Source organism: Anas platyrhynchos, chromosome 8, assembly GCF_047663525.1.
Source record: "Anas platyrhynchos isolate ZD024472 breed Pekin duck chromosome 8, IASCAAS_PekinDuck_T2T, whole genome shotgun sequence".
Lineage (NCBI taxonomy): Eukaryota > Metazoa > Chordata > Aves > Anseriformes > Anatidae > Anas > Anas platyrhynchos.
In genome coordinates this window covers 38,526,404-38,554,047 of record NC_092594.1, presented here as the reverse complement: position 1 = coordinate 38,554,047, position 27,644 = coordinate 38,526,404, and the positions used below count along the sequence as shown (strand labels likewise).

Genomic DNA, 27,644 nt, shown 5'->3' with positions numbered 1-27,644 from the left:
CCAATGTTGTTTCCAACACAAAATACGTCACTTCAGTGTTAATTTTGGAGTGCTGTGATGATATTGCCAGGGGAACAGTGAAATACACATGGGTAGCTAGGTGGACCAGGAAAAAACTAATACTGCATGAATTTTGGTAAAACATATCTATTTTGTCCCTTAATCCTGTCTTCTGGACAATATACATGTAATCTAGCAAACTGGAAGTTTCATTACCCAGCTGGACAGCCAGAGGGCAGAAAGGCTGCCCATTCCTGTTCCCTTAGCAGTGTAACAGAGGAGGGACAAACTTCGTGCTTCATCCAGACTCGAGCAGTGGAAGGATCCACTTTTAAATGGACAAATTGTCTTAACTTTGCTTTTTCTGCCCTTTGCTTCATCCTTTTCTAACACTTTTTGACTCAGTTTCTCCTGTATTTATTTTTACTCTCATTCCATATTCCTTCTGCTCTGCTGTCTTTTGAACCTTCTCCCTTGTTCTTCCTTTAATATTTTTGCTCTGCTTGCTTCACCATGCTCGGTCATTCCTTATCTACCTCTCTGACTCACGACATTCTTTCTGTTCATTTTTCAGTAGGTATAGACCATATTGTTATTTTCTGCCCTCCCCGCAATTTAATAACACATTTGATCAAGGACAGGCCTTTTCTCCAATTTCTATTTCTCTCTACTTTTTCCCTAAACCAGCAAAGTGCTTCACTTCATCATAAAATTCTTGCTGACATAAAATTTTCTCCAACAACAATCATTCATCAAAATAGGGCTGAAGAGCAAAAATCTATACCTTCTGCTGTTTAAAAAAAATAAAAATAAAATAAATACAGTTTTAAAATGCTATCAGCCTCAAGTGAGTTCATACGAAAGAGCAATGTGCTTTGATGACTAATTCTTACCTTCCAAAGTTAGCAGGAAGAAACTCCAAAAAGGCATCATTTAGATAGAGCTGGGTCAAATTTAGAAGTTGTGTAAAGCCATCTGGCAGCCTAAAAAACAGTTAGAAACTTAGTGCTCACACTGAAGTTGCTATGGAAACAATAACAATATATATTTAGAAAGAGAAAGATGACTTTCTCTCTCACCTTCTTTTTCTACCTAAATTATCAAGGACTTACTGAGCAACTTTTTACAGACATTTCTGACTGTTCTCATCTTTTCCACATTGCTATAACCACATCAAATTCAAATACTTTGCACATTCAAGTTATATCAGCTTCTTCTACATCCCTCGGTGAGGCTTTTAAGACAAAGGTGTTTTCTTTCTTTCTCGCTTTTTAAAATATTTAAAGTTTCATCTTTTCACTTCCTTCACTCCATTTTGTAAGTCATGAGGTTACAAAAGAGATTGATGGTGGTTACTATCACAAGTTTTCAGCGAGAAAAAGGATTGCTAAAGTCCCAACCAAAAAATTATGGGAAGTGAGGATGCAGCATGGCTTGCTTCCCAAACACATCAGTTGCCAGCCCCATGTCTAAAGGCTGCACTAAACAGACTGCTTTGCCAATGCTTTTCTTTCTCTATCATGTGGAGGAACACCATGTTTGTTATAGAACACAGATCTTTTCATAGGTACATCATCTTGGATTTTAAACAGTTAAAAAGAAATGTAGATTAATCTTGCAAATAAACTTGATACTGGTCTTTAAATTTCAGTTCACTTTGCATACATTTTCTGCACTTGCAGTATACAAACACAAGCTACTGATACTCACTTAGATACTGGATTGACACTGGCTTCAATAATTGTTAAACACTTACAACATTTAATATTTTCTGGAAAGTCTTGAATTCCTAAAAAAATATTGAAAGTATGATTATACACACACGAAAACTGTTCAGCTTGTTTCATAAATGAGTTCATTTGACATTTTCAAATCAGACATAAGCTATAACAGGAAAATAAATTTTCTAGTATTACACTCTAAAAGATATTTAAGCTATAAATAAGTGTACTGCAACAGCCAATATACCATGTACTAAAAATAGTCTGTTAATACTTGGTTTATGTAATCTTCTGGAGTTAGAGTGACATCATTTGTGCTGATATTTGTGTCTTCCATTTGTGTCCCAGCTGCTCATCTTTTCCTTTTTTGCTCCCCCCTCCTTCCCCCCATCCCCCTTCTCTACGTATATAATTCTGAGAGTCTCTAGGATTATATTAATAATAAACGTTTCAAAATTTCCAAGAGTGACTAAGTCTAATTTTCAAAACAAAAACACTTAAGTTCAGACATGAAAATGTTTTTAACCGTGTAAATATGTAAATATCTATTTTGGAAATACAGGTCAGCAAATCGGTCTGGCTATGTAAATCCAGTTGTTCATCTGCATCCTTATATGCTTACTTACACTAGCGAACCTGGTCCACAAGAGTTCATTAAATACCACGCCACTTTGGAAAGTGGAATGGTTCCTAAGTGCAGTGAAAATGGTCCTACACTCCTATTTTTAGTGCTTATCAGTCATAACTTGTTGTGGTTTACTACACCAGAGAGACCTCTATTTTTTTTTAAAGGAAAATAAACAAGGTAGATATCTGCCTGGACTTGTCAAGTGCCAGATAAGAACACAAAACATGATCCAGAAAAAGAGCAAGTTTTCTAGAACACAAGCTGATAGGAATTGAAATTTCCTTATTGTTGTTTGTTTATTCGTTACAAATCTTTAAAATACTTATCTTGTTGATCTCTTACCATTTTTACTGATATCAAGTTCTCTGAGATTAACTAAGCTAGCAATAGTGGTTGGCAGACTGGAAAGGTCATTGTCAGGTATACTCAGTTTGCGTAAAGCTTGACAGTTGAACAGTTGCTGTAACATAAAAAGATACTTTACAGGGTTTCATGAAAAAAATCAGCTTGGGAACAATATTTAAATACTAAAGTAACAAATATCACAAAATTGCTTTTATTACATAAGAATTCAAAAATGCAATTATATTTTGAAAAGCAGTTATTTGAGAAGACATTCCAAAGACTGTTTAGTATCACAAACACAGCTTACACGTGGTTGAAAAGAATCACCAGAATAGTATTTGGAAGCAGAAATATTCAAAACCTGTGAAGTTTTTTGTAAAAAACTGTACAGTCATTGCAATCAACATTTTGAAGGAAAATGTTATTTCATAGGTGTGATAAAAAAAATGATTTACTTTTTTGTGTGGCTTGTGCTAAATTATTGTTGTTGTTTTGTTTAAAAAAACAATTGCATGATACATTTTAAAATATTTTGAGTGCACACAGACTAAATTTGCTAGCTTTGAGAAAAAAAATAGTCATTATCAAAATATGTTCTGTAAATCTGCAAATCCCCATGCTTCCACCCCAAATTGAGGATATGATCCTGATTTTTAATGCTAATTGCTAATTCAATTTTTATAAAGTGTCAGAATTTCCACTGTGACAAAAAAATCTTCCTTTCAACCTGAAGTAATTAGTAAGTTGTGTTGAAAGCACCTATTTAACATATCTGCTTTCTTCAAAAACTATCATGCAGCATAACACACTTGCACCAATTAATAAAACTCATATGAAGTGAAAGTAGTCATGAAAAACTATTTCACATTTAGGTGCTTCGCACCTCAAGGTTATCGCTGTCTTAAACAAAGAATGGGCAAGGTGTATTTTTTAGATGAAGCAGAAATAAACGTTGGGCTGGGCTGCACGAGGAGGTGCCAAATGAGCCCTCTCCGTGCCTGCTGGCTGCAGGAGTGGCCTCTGCTGAGTTCCTCAGCACTCCTCCAGGACATGCTGCGGAGACGAGCTCACCAACGGGCATCTCAGAAGTGTTCTTCAAATGGCAGTGCTGTGTTTGTAAGAGATTTAGTCTTTCCTCCAGACTTCTGTATCAGAATAAATCCTAAGTACTCATCTACAGGCTATCTGAGAAGGTATAGCAATTTGATTGCCCAGATACGGCTCAGCCAAGTATCTGGAGGGGAGAAAATTAACACACAAATGGTGTGCAAATGCCAGCCTGGTACTTCACTCTAAGTAAATACTAAATCATTTTGAAACGGCTTTTTTTTTTTTTTTTTTTTTTTTTTTTCTGCAGTAACTTTCTATTGCAATCCTTTGAAAAGAAAAGCCCCTGCTTTTTCCTCAAGACCATCTATTCTCCGAAATCTGAGGGGTGATCACATGAAGGGGAACCAAGAGAACAATCAAGGCTCACATCAAGAAGTCCAACACCAGAACCACCGCCACCTGGCACCAGGCATGAAAGGGCCTTTGGACTGAATAGCACCTTTGGCATGCCTTTTTATTGACAGTCCTGCTTTTCTGATCCCACAAAATCCATGTGAGAACCACAATATCTCACACAAAATGCACTTGTTCGTTCCTGAAACCACGCTGCAGCCCCCTGCAGCCCCATAGCTGGGGCCAGCAGCAGGCCGCGCAGCGCACAGTGACAGGCCCGAGGGGCGACACGAGAGCTACCTCCACGCTGGGGAACACTTCCACACTTCCATGCTGCCCGATCTGATGTGCCAGAGCAGCCTGAGCAATTACTGCACACCTGGGAGGCAAAACGGGGTGACACATTGCCGCCTGCAGACAGCCTTGATAAAGAGAAACCTCCCACTGGAGGATGAGGAGTTCCTCTGCAGCACATCTGAGAGCACCTATTTTTTCTTTAAGCTTTCTTTAAGCATTTTGGACTGAAAAGTAGGGTGAGCAGTAGGCTCTAGCGCTTGCTCTTGATGTTTCTAGCCAGATTGCTGCACTAGGACTGCTGTAGACCCCAGCAACGTGCAGCACAGAGGACCTGCCGAATTCGGGAACACACACAGACAGCACTGAGCTGTCAGGCCTGCAGAATGAAATGCCCGGCGCCCATCCCAGCCATTGTGCTGGAGTCTTATCTTCAAAGACAAGGAAGGCTTGGAACTTGACAATAACCGAACCGACACAAGGCTTTTGAACTGGTGAATAAAGACATCCAATAAAACTCGTTTCCATTAGGAAAAAATATTCCCTCTGGAGAAATTCGGCGGTGTGCTATTGTATCAGCAATAATACAGGGGTGTGAATACAGGTATGCAGACCCACAGTTCCTCACTTTTTTTTTTTTTAGCCAGTGGATATTCAAAAGATGTCCTTGTCAATTTCTAGTGCTTTATGGCCTTGCCATGCCATCAGGATAGCTTGATGTAATCATTAGACTGTATGCCCATGTTCTACTTTTTATTCCTTTTAGACTGGAAACCAAGCGGTGTTAATGCTGCTGTGATTTGAGTTATAACAATGGGCTATTACCCTGCATATCTCAAGTTCTCAGTGAGACAATTAAGCGTTAAATTGTAGCCTCTAACTTCAGTAGCATATTCGGCATTACTAATACCTATTTTATCAACACATTACATTTATTTTAATTACATTAATTTTGTCCATTAAATGCTAGTAAAGATTTTGCTGTATATCTATAGGGAAAAGATGCAGGGAAGAATTTTCATATAATTTGTGCTTTTCTATATACTGATTGCCAGTGACTCCACCTGCATCAAAATCAGTTTTTTTTTTGTTTGTTTGTTTTTTTATTAGTCATTGATTCATTTGACTCATGCAAATAGGGACACACTTGCAGTAGCAGCTCATGATAATGAAGTCAAAGTCAAGTAAAATAAAAGTCTTAGCTAGGTTTAGGGAAAAATAGAGATTAAGATTACAGAACAATACAATAAATCATGAAGAAAAAAAAGAGGAGAAGAGAGAGAGGAAGAGAGAAAATTGGAGCTAGAAATCCAGTTATAGTGGGTAGCAAAAAAAAAAAAAAAAAGAAAAAAGAAAAAAGCATAATTATAATGCACAAAATATAAGGTAAAATTTCAAAAAAACAATAGCCAGAATTATTTTGATACATGTGTTTAATGCTAAAGAATTTATTGTTTTTATTGGTTTCTAGAGTATCAGGTAACAGTGAAAGTAAACTAAGGTATATAATGATGTAATAGGGTTTTTTTTACCTGTGCTTATTTCAAGAAACTTTTAAACAAGATTAAGTGTTCTGATGACAGAAAACTTGAAAAGTACACTGCGAGTAACTTCAGAGGTATATGACATTTGGTAAATAACAAAAAACTGACAAGGTAAATTTTCCCTGAAAGCAGTTTTTTGAATTCACGTTTACAGGGAGAGGAAAGTTCTGCTACAGTAGATCACAGTATATAATGCAAAAATTAATGTTAGGTAATATAGAGACATTTTAAGAAAAAAAAAAAATGGCATTTTGTCACCTAGAATATTAATTGAGCAGTGGAAAGAGCTTAAATACATAGCAAAAAGTATTTGAAGCACAAAATTTGAGAAAGAAATTATTTCGACTGTTTAATTTATGGTAATGATTAATAAAGGCTTAAGACAAAAATTGTGAATGGTATTAAGCAAGCAAACTAATGCTCCCATTTATATTCTAATATTTGTACAAGACCAAGACTGTTAATGATGTATTTACCCAAGCTCCAGGCTGATCAAAAGGATTTTTTTCAATACCTGGTATTTGCTTCAAGTTATTATTTAAAAAACAAAGAAAAAATAAACAAAAGAGGTGCAAAAATAGAGTCCTATTCATTTAAATCTCTCCAAAGTATGTATTTATCTGCTGTTTTGTTTCACAAATAACACATACAGAATAGATGATACCACAATGCAATGTAAAGGTTTCATTCGCATGCACATTTCAGCTCTGATTGACACTACCGCCTTTAATCCAATTTCATGATTTTGGACCCTTTACCTTTGGCCTCAGTTTATTCGTATACAATTACGACATATAGCTCTTTTTATATGTCCTGATATATTTGTCTTGCATTCTGCACTGCAATTTTCTTTAAATACCATGGTGATGCATACTTTCAAGAAACCCAAGACAAATATATCAAAAATCCCTGGCTAAATTAGAGACTTTAAATATTCTTCAGTATGATTCTTCAGTAGCATAATTAAAATATACAAGATTAACCATATGTTTTTATTAAGAGAAAAATAGCCCTGACGGTATTCGGTAACAGTGAAACGATCTCAACCACAACCATTTTATATTTATGGGGACAGAAAAAATATCTGTTTCTCTGTTGTCTTTCCTAGTAGGAGGAGAGATAAAGCAGTTCTCCATACCATTTTTCTGTGACAGCTGAAGATTGGAGTTACCCTGCCTTATCATATTTAAATAATTTCTTGACTGACTGAGTAATCTTCAGTAATGAACTATCATATCTGAATACAGGAACTCTGTGTAATGGAAAAAGAACATTTTCTACTTTTGTAAATAGAATTTATATAAAATCTCTATGCAGTGTAAGTAAGAAACATGTTGGGAGATGATGAAGAATGGATTACATTGGAGCAATGTTTAATTAAAAGACTTGTAAGCATCTTTCATTATTGTTGAGAAAAATTCAATTAAGGAATGGATTACATTACTTCATGCTTCATTATGTAGCTAGCACCTACTATTAATTGGTTTTTCCACTACCTTGCCCTCTTTTGTTTCCAGAACACTTCAGTTACACTAACTTTTAATTCCTTACAGTAAATATTAATCGATAGAAGACCAAATTTAAAGATTCTGTAAGAGAAGTTCTACACAGAAAGGATAACTGAAGTAACCTCATTGCAGGACCTCATTTACAGTTACAAAAATATTAGGCAGAAAGTGCTAGCCTTTCTCCCACAAGGATAAACAGCTTATCCTGATGAAGAGTTTGCTTTTAAAAGCAGCACTACTGATGATCCAAATGTGAGACCATCTGCCCCGTATATTAGTGTATTCTTGGTCTCCCAAGGTACCAAATGTCATATTCATTATTTGTTGTGTGAGAAACTCTTCTAAATGACTATCAGTTTCCCAGTTTAAAACTTCTTTGGCTTCCAGCTGTTATTATTTCATGAAGCAAAGAGAAGCGGGTCCAGAGAAGGGCGACGAAGCTGGTGAGGGGCCTGGAGAGCAAGTCCTATGAGGAGCGGCTGAAGGAGCTGGGCTTGTTCAGCCTAGAGAAAAGGAGGCTCAGGGGTGACCTTATCACTCTGTATAAGTATATTAAAGGAGGCTCTAGCGAGATGGGGGTTGGCCTGTTCTCCCATGTGCCTGGTGACAGGACGAGGGGGAATGGGCTAAAGTTGCGCCAGGGGAGTTTTAGGTTAGATGTTAGGAAGAATTTCTTTACTGAAAGGGTTGTTAGACATTGGAACAGGCTGCCCAGGGAGGTGGTTGAGTCACCATCCCTGGAAGTCTTCAAAAGACGTTTAGATGTAGAACTTAGGGATATGGTTTAGTGGGGACTGTTAGTGTTAGGTCAGAGGTTGGACTCGATGATCTTGAGGTCTCTTCCAACCTAGAGATTCTGTGATTCTGTGATTCAGGCAGCTCTGCTCCTCTCCATGAAGCATCATCTGCAAGAACGGTGTCGCAGTGGTTTGGACTCTTCAGAGAGGGCAGAAAAAATGTAAAAAATGTGACTGAATCTCTAGACTTAATAGCCCTGACTCTGCCCATGGCAAGCAGGTAATCAGTCCATGAACAAGAACTATTTGAGAGTTGAAGCACATGTTGAATATGCATTTAAGAACATAACTTTTAACATCTGTATTACAGGAAGAACACGGATTACCTTGGGTAGCTCTTCAATTTGATTGGCATCTAGATAAAGCTCCTCTAACGTCCGTTCAAAGTTAAAAACCTCCTTTGGCACCTGCTGTAAGCCACAGTGAGAGTAATCCAACACTGAAACAATCTCCTCTTCACCGCGAAAACACCGGCATGGCACCAAGCGGCCAATAATTTTCCTTTTGGTTGTCATCTCCAAGCAGGGCACTGAAAAGAAAGGGGAAAAACACTTTTCTGAAACTATCAACATGTTTGGAACTCCCTCTTTATCAAGATCAGAGTCTAATTAATTAATTTATTTATTTTCCTGAGGGGTATCTGTAATTTGCATGTCTTAATCTACTTTTCCACAAAACACAGGAAAGTGAGATTTGTCAGTGCAACCACAAGAAGCAATCTCAGTATCTTGTCTATTCCCCTACACTGGGATAGAAGAAAACACGTCAAGACCATCCACAATTCTTGCTTTCCTTAATGATGGAAATTAACTGTGGAAATGCTACACGTGTGATCACATTCACCAGAGTACAAAGTGACATCTTTCACACTCCCTGTTTTGATCCTTTGCTCGGTTTGACCATGAGTCAGTGAAGTGAATCAGTCATAGTTGTTTGGGTTCTGATTCTCTGTGACAAATGCACAATTGTACCTCATTTCTCTGAAATCAACAGAATTCCTTGGCTTTCCACAGTTATTGGTGGAATGTATTCCTTGTCTTTTTGACCATACAAATAAAGAAAAGAATATGGAAACTTCATTGGTTATGAAACTACAATTACAGAAAGCCAACAGTCTGTTTACCTGTCATTCCTGCTTCTCTCCTGCTGTCTTAGGCTGTGGAAACTCAGGGAAGTGACTTAGCAGAAATCCCATTAATTTTTCTGCAGCAGAATACACTGCTGGGATATTTCACCTCAGTCTGTTCCCTAATTTCAAATCTAGATGTCAGTTCTACAGATTTTCCTTGCACAAACAATTTATACAAGCACATCTAATTCTTATGAGTAAGTTTCAGCTTATAATATTTTGCTAAAAAAAAATACTAACTTCTTTTGAATTGAGAGAAGACTCAATAAGTAGATTTTCTACGCATCAAGCAGTCTCAACTTCTAAAAATGTCAATATCTGTTTGAGATGTAATGTTAACAAGTTTATAAATAAATCAGGCTGTTCTGAAACATATCACCATAGAGCCAAGAAGGTCTAAACCCTCATCTCCTATGTTTTAAACCACTTACAAGGTTTTGAGTTACATTTATGAAAAGAATGTACAAAATCAGTCCAAGCAAAGCAAAACTCATCGGGATCCTCTTTCATGGAATGCCAGTGAAAAAGGAACCATGTATTTATGCAAAAAAAATAATCCATAGAGATAAACAATGCAGTCACGCAACATTTCTTGCTAAAACAGCACAAATTATAGCACGTAGTGTCAATTTGTGCTCTCCTTTGTCTTCTCATCAATTACAAGGAGCAGCAGCTCCTCAAATGCAAGAAATCCAGTTTCATGTAAGTATAACTGAAGGGAAACAAGTCATTTCTGATCCTGGACCACTCCTTGTTCACTGAGCTGAGCTGTATTTGCATATGAGTAAGTATAGATACTTCATGTTGCTGCCTAAGCCATTATTTGTCTGATACGTAACATGAAAAAAAAGCATTGGTCAAATAATGCCCCTTTTGTGGTTCTGCAGGAATTTTATATCGTGTAATACGTTGTTATTTCAGAGGTAAGTAAAACACTCAAATGTTATATTTCCTTGTTTAAATTTTATTAGCTCTTAATCTGCCTCTAGCAATCCCAAGGAGATAGGCATACAAATACTGCCAGAAAAAATACTGTTTTTTCATGTTCTCAAGGAGACCAAGATGCTGGAAGAACAGCAGTGAAATCAGAGTGCAGCTGGTTATTCACTGGGCAGTGCCAACACGTTTCTGCTGGCTGATTTTGGCTTAAGGGTAAAGCTTTAAACACAGAAAAAGGTAATTTTGTAATTTAGCTTGACCTGATGCCAAGTTTGCTTGTATAACATAAAACTTAGCTTAATTACAGTCAGCTGATGCAATTAAAACGTTTTCATAATAAAGCATACATAAACTTCTGAAAAGATAAAAGTAGAAGACTCATAGGAACATAAAAAGAAGCTATTCATTTTCAAGCTAATAAATGACAGCATCTTTAATTTTTATTTGAGTTCTAGCAGTGGGATAGTCCACTGCAGAACACAAACACCACCACAGTGAAAATCTGGGGATGTAACATGGCACTCAAATTTACTTTATCCGTGAACCTCAATTGTAAACATTCCTCATTTAAATTTCTCACACCAGGAACACTGGATCCCCTGTCACATTTCGTGCACATCCTGTGTCTTGGTTGGCACTTAGAATTTCCTGCGATAAATTATTTTAGTATTCCCCCTAATTTTCCATTTCAGCTTAAACTCTGTTGGGTGGTTTCAAACACACTGGGGAGGAAAATTCCCAGATCCCTGCTCCAGACCCAGTCCCAGAGGAGAAAGCCCACCACCCCAGAAGTGCTCCCAGGAGGGAGAGGCAGCACGCACGCTGCACCCAAGTGGCGGCACCCGTGCTGTGCCTGCCCTCTCCCTTGTCCCTCTAACCCAGTTCCCTCTCAGATCAGGGCTTTCACCAATTTCTGTGCACCAGGCAGATGTCACGGATGCAGGGAAGGCAGTGCTGAGGCCTCACAGCCTCCCACCTTCTGCACCTTGCCATATGGCCAGCATCCATGCCAGGCCACGGAGGGTATGCAGCTTGACCACTGACACCAATTAGCAACGTGTCTTCAGTTCCAGAAATCATCCCAAATGGCTCACTTGAGAGTACAAGATCAAAACAGACGAAAATTGTAAAAGCATTGGCCACAGAATAAGTCTTTCACAAGAAAAATGAAATTAGCTACCAAGCTGCACAGCCTCTTTGTATTCAAGCATAGGAAGCAGCATTTGCAACTGCATATTTCAGACCATGACACAATACAAATAGATGCCCTTGGAATATCAAATTATTTGTAGCTTTTCAAGGCATTCGAAGATAATGAACAATTGAACAGTGACATGTACTTCAAAAACTATTCAGAAAAACATTCTTCCCATAGGCATTACAAAGCACTTAGCTTTGCATTATTCTCCTCTACTGTAGGCAAACGCATAAAACAAACCTCACATCCCATTTTAATAGGAACCCAGAACAATAACAGTGTAATGGAACAGCTAGAAAATGTACAAATAGCGATGAATTGATAGAACTGCACTAAGAATAGCAATTACAACAACAAAAACATTAAAAAAATTTTTTTTTCTTATACAAACAAAAGTACTTCTATTCCTATAGTACATAAAAATACCTGTAATTTCTCATTCAATAGAAAATTGTTTATAAAATTAGGAAAAAAATGCAAAGGATAAACAAGTGATTTAACTACACTGTCTTCCTCAAAGGCTAGGATAAGACATGGGTTTTATGTCAAAGTAATTTGTTGGGATTATTTGGTTACCTATTGGAACTGTCATCTTCAGAAATCAAACAAACAAACAAGCAAACAGAATGCTATTTGGATAGACCAGCAATCTCTAGTAATCTGTTTAAGAAAAGATCAATACTAGAATAAGGAAGGTACTTAAACCAGAATTACAGTGCATTGCTAAGAATTTCCTGCAAAAATTAGTGTAAAGTTACTTTACTGAAGAAACCTGTGCTTATAGAACACTTTTTGGAAGAATGACCATAGGAAATCATGAAATTTAATATATTTTGGTGAGAAGTGATTTTGCATGTGTCCATAGTCTGCTCCTTTATATACCCTCTGCAATTAGAACAAACAATAATGCTGGAAAACCCTGTTAAAAGTCCCCTGGGAAGTCCTTTTCACACTGTTCTTTGCAGACATTTCAGAAAGCATCAGTATAGAATTACAAGACCTGTGATACAATTGAAAGAAGTAAAATTTCATGCCCTGTGGACTAATGGCTTTTAAACCCTTCATTAATTTCTACCCCAGACTAATTCCAGCTTTGGTAATTATACTTTTCTTACCTACATTTTAGTTCTTCATAATTTTCACAAAGCTTTTTTTTTTGTTGTTCCGACAGTTACTAGAAGAGGATTGCTTATTCAGGTCTTTGGAAACCCAACCCAAGTCTAGAAGAGTCAACAGGATGCCAAACTCCTGGTTTGGGGAGGTTGCCACCGTATACGCTGCTGCTTCATAAAATTCCTTAATGCTTGTAAGTGATAAAGAAAGTCTTCCTACTTCCTTATAGAAATACTAGTCCTTAGTACTTATCCCCTTTTAAACCAGTGAAAAAAATGTGATTCTCAATAGCTGAGTATTACAGGTCATTCCTCAGCATGAGTCACATGCTATATATTAATATATATTATATATATACAATATCAAAGATTTATATCACAGTCAAAAGTCAAGGAATTTCAGGGATGAGGCTGTCTATTCAGTTGCACATGTAAGAAAACTAAATTTTCAACAATATTCAACAGACCACACATAGATACCCTCAGCAACTTGGAAAGCTATGAAGTCTTTGTTCTGCAAAGGCAGTACAAGCAGGTGGATTTTTTTTCGAAAGCAGAACTAGGATAACATGTACATCTTTTTATTTATTTATTTGGAATTCTGCTTAAGGAAATTAATTATCTTCTTAATTAATAAATATTTCTAAACAACTGCATACATAACAAAATATAATGCACAATTACTCAACATTTCAGAAGTGAAATAAAAAGCAAACATTTTTTTCCCCACAAAAGCTTAAAAATGTTTTGGCCTATTTTCTAAAAACTTTTTTTTTTTTTTTTAAATATGTCCTTTCTAGAATTAGATTAAAGAAACTATGAAAGAAGTATAAATATAAACTGCTATTTATCAGCTTAAGCAAGCATCTCATTATCGTTATCTTCATTTTATTCTCTTACAAAGCGAATTCCTAATCTAAGGAAAATAGTAGTTTTATGGAAATTAATTAGAATAAAATCTAATCTCTTATTAATTAATGGATCTTTTGTGCAGTAAACCCACTAATCCCTGTTTCTTGATAATCATGAGAAAAGTTCTCCTTGCCTATTTAGACAAAGAAAATTGTTGTATGGCTCAAAAAACTTTGATTTAAAGATGGAAAAAACTATCTCAACAAAACTTCAGTTCTCTTGGAAGAGTAGGAGAGAGAGTAATTTTTCACAGGATACAGTATAGAAGAATTTTGTTCTTCACCTCAGAAACCTTTCCTGCTACAGTGGGCCTTCAGGTGTAGCCTTTTTCCTTGTTTGCTCAAAAAGCAATTCAAAGTTCATTAAAAAAAAAAAAAAAAAAAAAGGCATCAAGTAAAAGTAATTTCTCTGAACATATTCTTACCTAGTTGGTTTAGTTTTACACTACGTGGTGCAAAATGGTATCATCAATATGTTTTACTTCACCATTAACAGCATTAAAAAACCTTGCAAAGTGGCAATTACTGGGCAAGCAATTTGAAAGACTTGTAACATGAAAACTAGGTTTCAAATTGCCTTTGGAAGCCACTAGATTTCTTGTTGATAGTCCATTTAAGCCAAGAATTTACAAATTCAGTATTTGAAAGATTTGACTGCAATTATAAAGCTCGCTTTCTTGATCATCACAGACCTACAAAACTTCCAATTTATTTGCATGTTAAAAAAACAAACCAAACCAAACAAACAAACAAAAAAAAAAAACAGGGTAGAAGGTACTGGTAGGACAATTTTCAAAAGCTGTGGGATTCACAGGTTTGCCTGATATCAGCCAGCACTGATTCTCTTCACCCGGCCTTAAGCCAGCTCTTCTAGAGCAAGTTCCCCAGGACTGCTGTGTGTTAGTATCTGCTCCACACACACAGGTTCTTCAAGCTCTTGAGCATCTTCATGAATAAGAATAATTTTAAAGCATTGAAGGAAATTTAAATTTTTAGAAGCAAACAATGGTTCTCTAATATCTTTTTTAAAAGCCTCAAGTAGATATATGAAAAATAAGTTGTAAAGTGTTTCTGTTAAGAACTTGAGAACTTGCCTCTAGAACTGGTTGTATAAGCCAATTTTTGTGTTTTCCAATATAGATTGGGGATGAATATATTTTACTTCCAAACAAGTGTTTGATGTAACACTCCCTCCATGTATTTCTTTTCACAGGTAAGTCTCAGTTCCCAATGTGCTGCCATGATCTGTGATCTGAGTCCACACTCAAACAAAAAGAAAAACGTTGGATAATAAGGACTGTAGGACCAGCCCACATTACCTGAGAAGGTATCAACATAAAATGATCTCTGCTGTTAAAATTTCATTCAGAAAACTCCGCAAGAAATTGCAGAGTGTAAGTAATCTGGTAGTGCTGGAAAGTTACCGAGAGATCCCGAGAATAAAGAACACAAAAGTGTGAATGAGAGCATTACAAGGCTGAAATGAGTAATAACGGTAACATTTGCCAGAGGGTTCAGAAAATATTAATTATATTCAAACAGCAGACAATTCGCTTCACTGCATTCTTTGTCATACATCACAGATAAGTGATGATTTTTCTGTTCCTTTTCTTTCCCTTATTATCAGCATAATCAACAACATTAATATGCTAATATGTTGGTTCTCTGCAGTGCGTTACACTGTCAAGCTGAGAAATCACAAATATGTCAACCCCTGTACCAGGCCATCTCCATCACCCCCTTCTAGCTCTCCGAGAAGTCACCACCACCAGAGGAGATGGAAGCAGAGCACAATTCCTTGCGATACCCATGGAGCTGGCCCCTGCACCCCATCCCACCTGGGCTACCCGAGGCAGGGAGCCAAGCCCCCCTGCGACCCCACAGGGGCCACCCGTTGTGGACCACCCCTGCACCCCTCACCTTCACAGTGCCAGCTTAAACCCTGACAGCACAGCTGGCTGATTGCAAGGGGAGGCTGGAGCCCAAACTCCTCAGCCACTATTTCTTCTCCCAGTGCCATTCCCTCCTTTCAACCATGCCTAGCAGATGGTGGTACTGCTTTTCTCTTCAAATCCCCATAAAGTCGTTGTTTTGCTAAACAGAAGTGTTTAGCCTGATTCCTGATTCTACAGCTGCTGAAGGCACAGACAGTACGGAAGGTGCTCCTCTGGCCCCAGGGGGGTGTTGGGAGCTTTCCCATTCATACGGGTCAGAATTTCATGTTATATTTTCTGTGCTGAAACAGACTTGATAATAGGGACTAGGAATATGAAATGGAACAAAGCTGAGAATATGGTTGGAATTAAAAAAAAAATCTTTTTCTTCAGCCTTTCCGCACTGATATTCCTCTAACACCTCTAGCACCGGCCAGACATTCACTTTTCTTTTCTCTTCTCTCCTTTAATTAATTATGTACGCTGTGTAGGAGATTTACATTGTGTCCATTTTCAATCCAAATCATTGAAATAATTAGGGAACTTCAAAGCACTCTTAGTCCTCTTAATTTGCAGTACAAGTTTTCATTTATAAAAACAGCACTATGAATAATTTAGATCTCTTAAAAACTGCAGAAAGATTATATCTGTGTGTACAAGCTGTGCCCTCTTCATCCAGCTCTTAGTGTTTAACTCTGCCGCTCACCCTTCTATTATGTTCACATCATAGAACCACAGAACCATGCAGGATGGAAAAGACCTGTAAGACATCTGAGCTTTGTCTTGTAGGAAACTCAGCATGAGTTTCATCCAAAATTCATGCTGGGGTGCTCCGGTGGCACCCAGTAGGCACATTGCTCCTTCCCAGCCTCCCGTGAGTGCCCTCCAGATGTCCCAGCAGAGGAGACCCACGCACGTCTGGAAGGTGCTCACACAACACCGAGTGTGTCTGCATTGACCCTGAAGGCTGGAGGACACACGGTATTCGAGAATCAAAGCAGGGAGTCTTTCAAGGCCTGGGACCTCATTTCTGGCTGACCATGATGATATTTGGGAGATTAAATAAATAAATAAATAAATAAATAAATAAATAAAATTCAAGGCAGAATTTAGCAAAATTTCAATGAATAATATTTGAATAACCAGAACTTTAACCCTCTGTGACAAAGGATCAAATCTTTACCTTTTCTACCAAGATATTCATTGGTATCAGTGAAAGTTTACTATTGGTCTTGCCTTGAAATTCCTAAGCAAGTTTTTCTGGGGAAATATTTATGGAAGCACTTAACCTTAGGCACTGATGACACCTAGAAGAGACACTAGAAGAAACAGTTTAGTGAAAGCAAAAAAGGTTTGTTTGTTTGTTTTTCTGTTGTTTTTTTTTTTTTGTTTGTTTGTTTTTGTTTTTTGTTTTTGTTTTTTTTTTCTTTTTACATTTCAAAACTGTATCCTATTCCCCCTAAAAACAGTTTTTCCATAACCTGATGGAAAATTCTGGTTTTGTTCAGTTTGCTATTACACAAGAACTGTCAGAATTTCAATAATTCATTGCATGCCAGTAGCAAATGTTGAAAAATAATAATAATAATGCTTTTAATTGCTAGAAACTACAAATAGTTTGATGGCCCGCTGTTCAGATACTTAAGCAGGAGCAAATGCCAATAAGCTAAGAAGAGAAATAACCTTATTTATAAAGTGTGCTTTCTGGAATCTGGGAAATTTACATTTAAGCTTAGATCTTTGATTTATTTCAGCTTTTACTTGAAGTAATCCTTTAGTTTAAAAGATGATTTGGTCTGTAATTTATTATGAAATATGCTCTATTTCTTGCCTTATGGTTTTTGCTGCCAACATGAAGGCCAGAACTGCTATCCAAAGGAATAGTATAGAAAACATAATTTACCTGCTAAATACATTAACTAAACAAATTGCTATTTAAATATGACTTTCATTAAGTCTGGTTTTCTTCCTCATGGAGGAAAGGGATCATACAGAATACCCAATTACTTTCCAGTGCTTTACATCACAATCTGTCTGCATTATTCGTGACATATTAATCAGCTTAGCAGGAGCTTACTACAGGAAAACTGTATGCGTTTTGCTGAGCTTGCAGAATGAAAGTTCCAGAGATAATAACGTGCAACTCCAAACTGCAGTTAGAAAAAGAAAGTTTTAATTAACAGGGACAACTATGACTCACAACGAAAGCTGATCTGAAAGAGCCCAGGCAGAGGTGTGCTGGGACAAGGGCTGTCTTTCTTCCCCCTCACTGCCACCGTGCTCAGTGTAAGATACAATCACATTGCAGCAGATATTACCAAAGTCCAAAATACAAGGAGATTAAGCTGATTTTTGACATGTCCAAAACATGGTTACATTTGAAAAACGTAACCAACTGCCCAGAAAAGACATGTTGCTTGCTCACCATGGTAAATGTTCAACATGTCTACAAACTTTTTTTTTTTTTAAAAAAAGCAAACTTTTGCTTTCTGAAAAATAGAAAATTGTCAATCATAAAAAGAAAAGTGCAAGCCTTTTTTTTGCCAGCCTTCTCCATCCCTGAAGCACCACCTTGAGACAGTTTCCCACATACCTTTCTACCATTGGTCATATGCAACTAAAACCTCATCCTCTGCTTATTCTCCCCCTTCTCTCTACAGACCTCATATTTTGAGAAGAAAAATAAAAAAAAAAATCCATCACTGCCATCAGTTTATCTTTCTTTCATCATTCTGTCCCCCTTCCCAGCTGCAGATTAAAATTTTTTTCATTGCTCCCCATTTCTTTCACCATATCCACTAATGCTGTAATATGCTTATATGTGTGTTCGTAAATTGGATTATCAAAATGCAAAAGCCTGTATACCAAAATGCCAGCACAAGCGCAATCTCAAAACTAGCCATGAAAATTGGTTACTCAAATACAAGGGTGCAATTTGTCATCTACACAGGCATTCATCTCTACAAATACCTCGCTACCTACGAATACCTGAGTACATCTCCTTTGTATTTCAGTGTGTATAGTAGCTGCCACAATTCCCTCTTGCATAATTTTAGGTAGAATCAAGTAATTAAATCTGAACTTTCAACACCAATTAGTCCCATCATTACCCTTGAACAGTGACGTACTAAGTATAAACACCCTCAAATAAAGGCCTCCAGAACTTGGGGATTGCTTATTTCATCTTCAGAGCTTAAAATATATTTGTACTAGGAAAAGTTCCTTTTATTTCAGTAAGGACTGTATTATATTATGTAGTTACAGAATTATGACTTTTTTAGATGAATGCATCCATTGGAAGTATCTCCGCAGAGCATTCTTTTTCTGCCCAACCATACCGATTTCTCATTAAAATCTTGCAAAGTTCAAATTCTGTGGCAGGAAGGAATCTTGGGAAGCTACCCTAAAGGAAGGCCTAACAAGAAACACCACAAGAGAAGAGAAGATGCAGACTGATGCAAAAATGGTTTATGACTCTTGGACAAAGTTAATGATGCCATGGCAAACGAGCAAACTTATTTACTGGTATTTCATGAGTAAGTATCACAGTTCATTGAACACACACCAAGAATATTTAAGACTAGGAAAAGACACCACAAGGAATTGGAATTAATAATTTCTGGTGAATGTTTTCTTACAATTTGCTTTCACTTTCTTAAGGACAGCCGTGGGTGGCACATTCTCACTTTCTGCAGGCCAGTTTTTGGCACATGAATGCATTTTGCAGTTTTCTCCGGTTGGTGTTTATACATGCTTTGCCACTGTCCACTGCCCCATCATCCGGAACTGAATTCAGAAGAGCACCCTGTGCCACATCAAACCCATGTCTTCTTTTTGGGCAACGTGGGGCTGTCCCTGTGCTCCTGCCCCCTGCAGGACCCATGCCATTGCCCTGCCCCACACCACCGCCTCCGGCTGCGGGGCCGCTGCTGCCTGGGACCTTGGGAGCCCAGCAGAACAGGAGGGCAGGCTGCAAAATGCCGTTTGGGGCAGATATGGACTGTCTGCTTACATTCTGTTAGCTAATTTTCTGGTTTATGTCTATTCTCTCTACTCTTCCAACAGACAAATCAATTTTACCCAGCCATTTGCTGGTTATTTTTTTTGCAGAATACCCAACTTCCATTACCATCACACCCACTGTTGAATCAGACGTCCTTGCCAAATCCACATGCTAATGCTACACCAGGAGACACCCCTGCTAACAAGAAGCAGTCACCTCCTCTCATCTTTTGCCATGTGAAAGTTCAGGGTCTGGAGCAAGCTAGTCCCATAGGCTCGCTTCCTGGTCAGCATCTTAGTGTGCAAATTTATTCCACCTCAAGTTAGTGGTTGGCTACCCATGGGAAAAATAATGCAGGCTATTCAAAACAGGGCATTTGAAAAAAAATAAATGTATTTCTAAAGGTTTTCATCAGCAGAGGGCTCTAGAACTACATTCTCTTAGGTATAGTGCTCCCTCCCATGATTAATCTGTCCCAGTTTTTTTTAGTCAATTAACATGCTGTTCTTATGGTACAAATGTTCTCTAAAAAATTCTCACAGCTGAGCTGTCAAACACTGAAATTCAGTACATTGGAATGTCAGGTTTTTAACAAAGTCCTGGAGTTTGTAAAGTATAATCAGAAGTTTAATGCCCAATTATGCAATCTTAGCAATAACTTTCTGAAGAGAATGTTATTGCTTTTACTGTAAACTGGGACCATCAACCAGAACTGTGCCAAACTCTTCCACTCAAGGAATACAGAGGCTTGATTCTTAATGGAGGGGTTCATCAGATTTCATCAGAAATTAGAGGTGTGAATATACCAACGCTGGAAGAGTCAAGCTCTTTGGCCCATTCTCTCCATGCAGTAACAATGATTTTCTTTGTTTTGTGGTGTTGTGTTTTGTTTTGCTTTTTCCTTAGTATTTCCCTTGCTTATTCATGCTTTTGTCTGGTGGTCATAATTAAATTGTTAAGTATTCATTCTTACAAAACATAAGGTCTCTCCTTGTCTCAGCTCATTTAGTTTAGCAGACGTTCTTCAAGGGCTAAGATACCTCCCCTGAGCAAACACAATGAATACTAAAAGTCCAAATTAATTTCTCACAGCCTGAAAGAAGATAAAATAAATATGGACAAAGCACTAAGCAAAATTTTAGCATCCACCTACCTGCTCAACTAAGTCTTAGCTGTATATAAACAGTGATGGCCTTTTGGCAGCAATTTATAAATAGCCATACAACTTCCATTGTACAATCTGCTCTGGCTACAAAAAAAAGGAGAACAAACACGGCCTAGAGGCATGTAGTTTTAAGCTCGAGAAAAGTGAAACACAGAATTTGTTGTCCTTGACTGAATTAGCAACACTATGGTATTTTAATGGGCATGTTTTCTGTACTAGCTATCTGCTAGTAAAATCATTTGGACAACTAGAAGCCAGGGCAAAAGCTCCACTGACGCAGGTGCTAGGTTAACACCAATCAGCACTGAAAAGATATGTCCAGACCTGACTGAATTACAGTGATGCCATAATATTCATACCACTATTTGCAGAGATGTTCAAATATACTCCTAATCACATTTTTAAATGTTCGGGAACATTTTAAATTCTTTAAATTCCTACAGAAGCAGTCAATAATATCATTTAATCTACTTCAGAATGCAACCTTCCAGCAGTTGCATTTTATGAGGATTTAGCAAGTTCTCCTGAACTGCGTCAATGTAGCATTTGATTTGCCTGTTTCCGTAATCAAACCAAATAAACCCTATTTGTCATTCTTACAATGTAAGCAAAAGAATCAAGGATTATCTTGAAAGTTTTATAAATTTAATCTAGGCAGTTCATGATTTCAGCAGTTTATTCCAAGTTAAATTATTCTTGCAGCCTTCTATTGGTAACTGAAAATCCTGAATTGATAACTTTCTCTACATGAACAGCACAGCAGGACATGGTCCACAATACCTACTCCAGTGTCCTTTCATATTTGACATTTTTTCTTTGCTATTGCCTGACCCACCAAAAGACTTTAATGCTAAATTATACTGAGAGATTTATAACATGCTTGTAATACACACAAATTGAAAGATGCTTAATCGCTTTTCAGTCTCTATATGGCTTATTTTTATGTGACTCAGGGAAGGCAACAGAAAGGGCTGCTGTATGGATACAGATGTCCACATGAAAAATAAACAACCCATGCACTGAATGTGCAGTCCTTAGCTCTGGGTGATCACTGAACAACACTGCACATAAAGAAAAGAAATTAGAGAGCATGCATTTACGAATACACTACAGGTAATCAGTTCTTGTAACTTGGAGATGACTCTGCTAAGATCAATCACGCACATTTCTTCTTTGGGTTTCATAATGCCAAAATAAAAAATATTTCCCTACACAGCCTAAAAGGAAAAAAAATCCTATCAGGAATTGACTTAAAATAATGTTCATAACAATCAAGGTATTTAGCTCCGTCTATTGAGTGGTAAGGAAGGTTATCTTTTAACCGATAGCAGAAGATATGGACTACAAGACACCACCAACAGAATCATTACTGCTCATGGCTTGAGAGGCTACACAGAAAAAGAACAACATTTAACTAATTGCCACCTTCCAGGTCTTTCAGTACACCCACTATTTCCAGCTCTCAGCTATGCTGGTTTTGACAGTTTCACACCGTGTTGTCATGCAAGAGAGGGACTTGCAGAAAACCCTTCTGCAGAAGACATTGCAAACGCCAGCAGAAAGTACTGGGGAGCACCTTTAAGGCATAAGCTTTAGAGCCAAGTTCTCAGCCTCTTCAGAGGTTCATTGATTTGAAGGCACGTAACTGCAGACTGAAATCATAGAAAAAGAGTATCGCTCTGCTCCGTGTCAGCTACCTGTCCGAAAAAGTACATTGATCTGAAAATGAGGACAGGCAAAATGATGGCTGCAAGAACAAGATCGGGACAGTATCCATTATTTTAATGCGGGAGAAAATAAGAGTATTTGGAGAGGGACATGAAAGAATCTGGAAATGCATGAAAAATCACCAGCAGTCACGATGATTAGAGAGAAGACAAGCAGGAGCAGGTAGGGGTAGTGGAGAATGGGAACAAAAGCCGAACATGTGGCTGAAGGAAAGCATTTAGTCAATACACAAGAAAGAGTAAATTGCAAATCCAGCAAAGGGATGCAATGATAGGTTCACTGATGAACCACTGTACTTTGATCTCATAGCAACTGCCACAGACCTTTTTATCTCTATAAAGAGGTGATTACAGCTTTGCTGGGTCAAGTGACATATGGATCAAGACTGCCCAGAGTACAGTACTGCAAGTGCCACTGAACCGCATTAGAAACTGAACATGAACATCTGAATTTCAGCCTGAATGAGGAAAAAACATTTGGAACAGCTTGGAATGAATCCCGTTTCTCCCTCCCACCAAGGAAAACAGATGGTATCAGAAATATGAACAACATCCTAACAGTCCATGCTACTGTTCTTAACGAATAAAAACAGAGAAGCAGAGAAGTATAGGAGAAAAAGAACTTTCCTGGTGAATTATGACATCCTACTATGGCTTACAACCTTATCTTTTAATCTATTACCTAAATTCTTCAACTCCATCTCCAGTCAAATGGTTTCTTGCTCCTGCTGAGCCCTACTGGAATGTTCTTGTAGACCTTCATTTTTTCTAAGATTCATACTCCCATTAATAACTGACCTAAAATTATTCAGAGGCTATTTATACCTACTTACTCCTTTGCCAAGAGGCTCATTTACAGGTATGAACTTTATAGAATAGACACAGATCTAACGGAAGAAGGAAATTCAGAAGAAGCAAAAGAAACTTATGAAGTCATCAAAAACATTCATCCTTGCAGAATCTTTTTTGACATGATGATCTAAGGCATAAACAAAACAAATTTTCTAAAGCACTGTAATTTAAACTGACTTTATTTTTTTCCTTTACCATAATAAAAACATAAATACAGCAATAAAAAGTAATGCATGAAATGGCTTCTCTATCAGCAAAACGAAGTCATGTATAGCTGTCATGGGCTCCCCCAGCCTAGCACAGCAGTGCGGCCAGGCGTCTGGAGCACAGCATAAGCAGAGAAGCTGAGAGAGGTGGGGATGCTCTGCCCCCAGAGGAGAAGGGGCAAGGTAATTCAACCGCTGCCTTCTACATACTACAGGCAGGGGGATAGCAGAGGGGACAGACCTAGGCTCTTTTCAGAGGTGCACAAGAAAAGGCCAAGTGGTAATAGATGCAAGTAATAGCACAGGAAATTTTGATTAAATAAAGGAAAAAGGTCTCCGTAACAAATGCATGGCACTACAATGGGTGGGCCAGAGTCTGAGGAAACTTCATCTCTGAAGATACTCAAGAGGATGAGCAGCCTAATTTAACATCAAAGCTGGCCTTGTTTTGAGTAAGGAGTTGGACCTGAGACTCTCTGCTTCTCAATTTCAGTAACTCTAAGGTTCTATGATTTGGTTTATTCATAGGTTTTCTTTCAGAAGTTCAACTCGTACACTGAAAATACATGTATATGAGACTAGGGAAAAGAATTTAGACAAAGGACATTCAAAGCTCTCCTTTTTATCAGGTGTCCTCTTTCATTACATAATGCAGCAGCCTGGGAAAAGTTTTTGTGGAGATGAAATGTATCCTGCTTCTTCTAAGATATCTGCATTGTTATGATCCTCAAAGAAAAAAAAATAAAAAAAAAAATGGCAACTATGGTTATGGAGTCTTGTAGAATAGTAAATAGACATAAACTATACTCCTAAACATGCTTGCTGCCTGTTCAATGACAGAAAACTGACAACCTCTACCTTAGCAACTTTGAATGTTTGGTTGGTTTATATCTAATTTGTAAATAGCTATTTACAATATATTGTGTAATTGTTCCCTTTACTCTTCAAATTAAACTTAAAAACCCCAAACACTGTATACATATTTTACAATTAATTCCTTCCTAGTTATGAAATTCACTCCCTAAAATAAATTGCTCCTATTTTGTGGTTTGGATGCTTACAACTTCCAGCCTGCTCATCTGCTTGTTAACTTTCTAAGACAATATTTTGAGTTTCAAACAGTTGGTTATTTACAGCTACCAAAAGCATGCAGGAATTACTTTAAATTTAAAACTTTCAATGCTAAAAATCTTTTGAAAATAGGAAATATAATTGGTATGTATGCTGATATTGTTCGGTTCACAAAACCTTAATTAAGTAAGAAAATGTGAATCTGAGATGTGTGCCTCTCCTACATATTCAATGACATTCACTTCATTAAATGTCTTCACCAAATACCATTTATGCTAACTGTGTTCAAATGCACATTCTACTCTGTTCTCAGCATAACCATTTCTTATCAGTAGAGAGATGTTTTGATGAAAGCTATTAAATTGCTTACATTTAAATAAAACTGAAATTCTGACATTTTTTAATTACAGTCTTGCCTCTTTTTGCTCCATGTAATCTCTAACATATTTATTCATTTGTTTTAATCCTGTCAAAATAGACACAAATCAAAAATTAGTCCTGTTTTCAGGTTGAAGCTAACTACTGTGATGAAGCTGGAGATCAACATAAATTTCAACAAGTCTTTCCCTTTGTTATCTCTCTTGTACGTTGACAACATCTAAATGTTCAGTGTATCATAGGACCAATTCCAAATAGTCTCTTAGGTTACCTTAAATTGGCAATTATAAATGAAAGAGCAAGTGTTACAGTGTTCATTCTAATATGATGAAATCTATTGCTAAATTCTAACAAATAGACATTTCTGCTTACGCACCTGGCCTTATTTCTGTATCATAAAAAATTAAAAGGATTTTTTTTTTTACTGACTTGTTTGATGTAAATAGAGATATCTAAAAAAAATAACAAAAATAACAGGAGAAAGTTTGCAGCTGTGACATCAATTTCTGATGGAAACGGAGACAAGCTAATCAGTTCCCTAACTTTATGTCCAGATGTTCAAATATTCAGGAACAAGACAAGTATCAAACTTCACGTATCTATTATAACTGCCCTGTACTTCTGCATAACACTCAGAGGCTGCAGTCAAATCGGACTAGTTAAAAACGATGGAGCTTAGTCCCCATTCCAAAAACTACAACCTGATTTCACAGCACGAGGAAAAAAAAACAAACGAAAAAGAAATGACAGGGCTGGTAGAAACAAGGTATTCTGGTAACACGCTGGTACATTTATTTTCATTAGCAAAAACCTACAACCCATTACATACCTGTCCACTGCCTGGCGTTAGGCAAACAGTATGGAAGGTTTACAAATAACTGCCCTAGTTATTTAAACCACAGAACTCACGTGTAATTGGTTATTTACTCTGAATACAAGAGCCTGAAAGGTATTTTGAGGAAAAATGCTGTGAAAACAGTTTTACAAACCAATATGTAGAAAATATTCTGTGTAAGTTGCTAGCCTATAAATATGGGTGACAGCACTTAAGTAAAAGTTGGGGAACAGACACCGTAAAGTGAAATCTCACTTGAGCTCCTTTCCCACAGTATTTTAAACACTGCTGCTCCCCATTCACTCGCTGAATGGAGGGAAACATGCTCATGAGCCAGAGGAAGCTGCCAGCTCTCCTCCTGTGCTCTGCCAGCCCTACTGATAGGATGGAAGCCCCTCAGCAGGTAGCAGAGCAGCACAGTGGCGAATCTGGGCTGTTCCCTTCTTATTTGGGGCTTACTCTCTATTTCCAGTTCAGATTGGTTGCAAGCTGAATCAAGAATATATACACGTAAGCACGTACCCAAGTAAGAGAGAAACCTGTAAAGTTTGAAAAATTCTAGAGAGATCAGGATGGAAGTTGCTGAACTAGCACTGAGATTTGTGAGCATCAATTTTTAACAGAATCCTTTATAATAAAATGATTTCATGTTGTCATCTTCTATGATAGAAAGAAGATATTATTTAGCAGACAAAGAACCTGTCTTCTGGATTTAGAAGATGATTATCATAGATGTCAGTCTGATTGAGAAAGAAGTTCATTCTGGTTTAGAACAAGTTGTTTCTTGAAATTTTCTTGAGTTACTTTTTCTCTTGAAGGGAGTTTTCCTAAGAAAAACCATCAGCTTACAGACACACATCTGAAATTAGAAAGCTTGTTGAAAAATATTCTGAAGTACGGTGTAACTAATATAGCGTGGCTCCCTGGCATTTTCATGGCGAAAAGCATACCAAATATTTTTCCTACTTCACGCACGTTGGCAGCAGCTAAATTCTAACCCACACTTTTATGATCCTGAAAGATATTGCATATGTATACAAGTGGCCCATTGAAATACAAAGTGCATGTTTTACAAGTGAAGTTAATTCTAGAAAAAGCATACCAGAATGGCATTGTATATTACTTCATGATTTCATGATATTAAACAAAAATAAAGGAGTAGGTAAACAGAGGATGTTCACTTCTTCCTCTCCTCCACTTCTGAAACATTACATCAGTCAATAAAAAATTTAAATTGGCCAAACTCCTCCGCTTAAGTGTACAGTATTTGCCCTTTCCAAATAGAAATGTCAGACTCTGCTATGACTAAAGATGACTCACAACCAAAATCTCAGCTCTTAACTCTCAGATGAAATCAAGGTTTGAATTTTGCATGTAAACATTTCCTTTCAGAAGTGCATAAACATATACTTCTGAACATACATTTTAATACTAAGATGTATCCATAAGCATTAAAATGCAAGCATTCTACATAAAAATGTGGTTTTCTCTTGTTTAGTCATGTTTAAGTTGTTTGCTACCCTTACCTGTATTGTCAGTAATTCACAACTTTTTCACATGTCAGGAGGGGCAATTCCCCCCCTCAGCACTACGAGGCCACCCCCGGAGTGCTGTGCCCAGCCCCGAGCAGCCCAGCACAGGTCAGGCACAGCCCTGCTGGAGCAATGATTAACGGACCAGAGCACCTGACACACTGGGCATGAAATCCCTCCTGAACGTATGAAAGCACTATTTTAATGTGAGGGTAGCTGAGCACTGGTGTTGGTTCCCAGAGAGGTTGTGGAGTCTCCACCTGTGGGGCTATGCAAACGCTGTGGGACACGTTGCTTTGCAGCCTGCCCTAGGTGACTGCTTTGGCTTTTACTATTAAGAAGAACAAAAAGTAAGGTTTCCCACCATCTAAT

General features: G+C 37.5%; 1 protein-coding gene across 14 annotated transcripts in view; it reads right to left on the bottom strand.

Moving 5' to 3' along the window:
* Positions 1-27,644, bottom strand: part of LRRC7 (leucine rich repeat containing 7) — a 176,666-nt gene that overhangs the window by 87,882 nt on the left and 61,140 nt on the right. For all 14 annotated transcript variants that reach the window (XM_027462559.3, XM_072041781.1, XM_072041780.1 and 11 more), the window contains exons 3-6: positions 8,607-8,809; positions 2,692-2,809; positions 1,711-1,789; positions 894-983 (exon numbers count right to left, since the gene is read on the bottom strand). In XM_027462559.3, the coding sequence (XP_027318360.1) occupies positions 894-983; positions 1,711-1,789; positions 2,692-2,809; positions 8,607-8,809 (490 nt within the window). The remainder of the gene's footprint in view (positions 1-893; positions 984-1,710; positions 1,790-2,691; positions 2,810-8,606; positions 8,810-27,644) is intronic.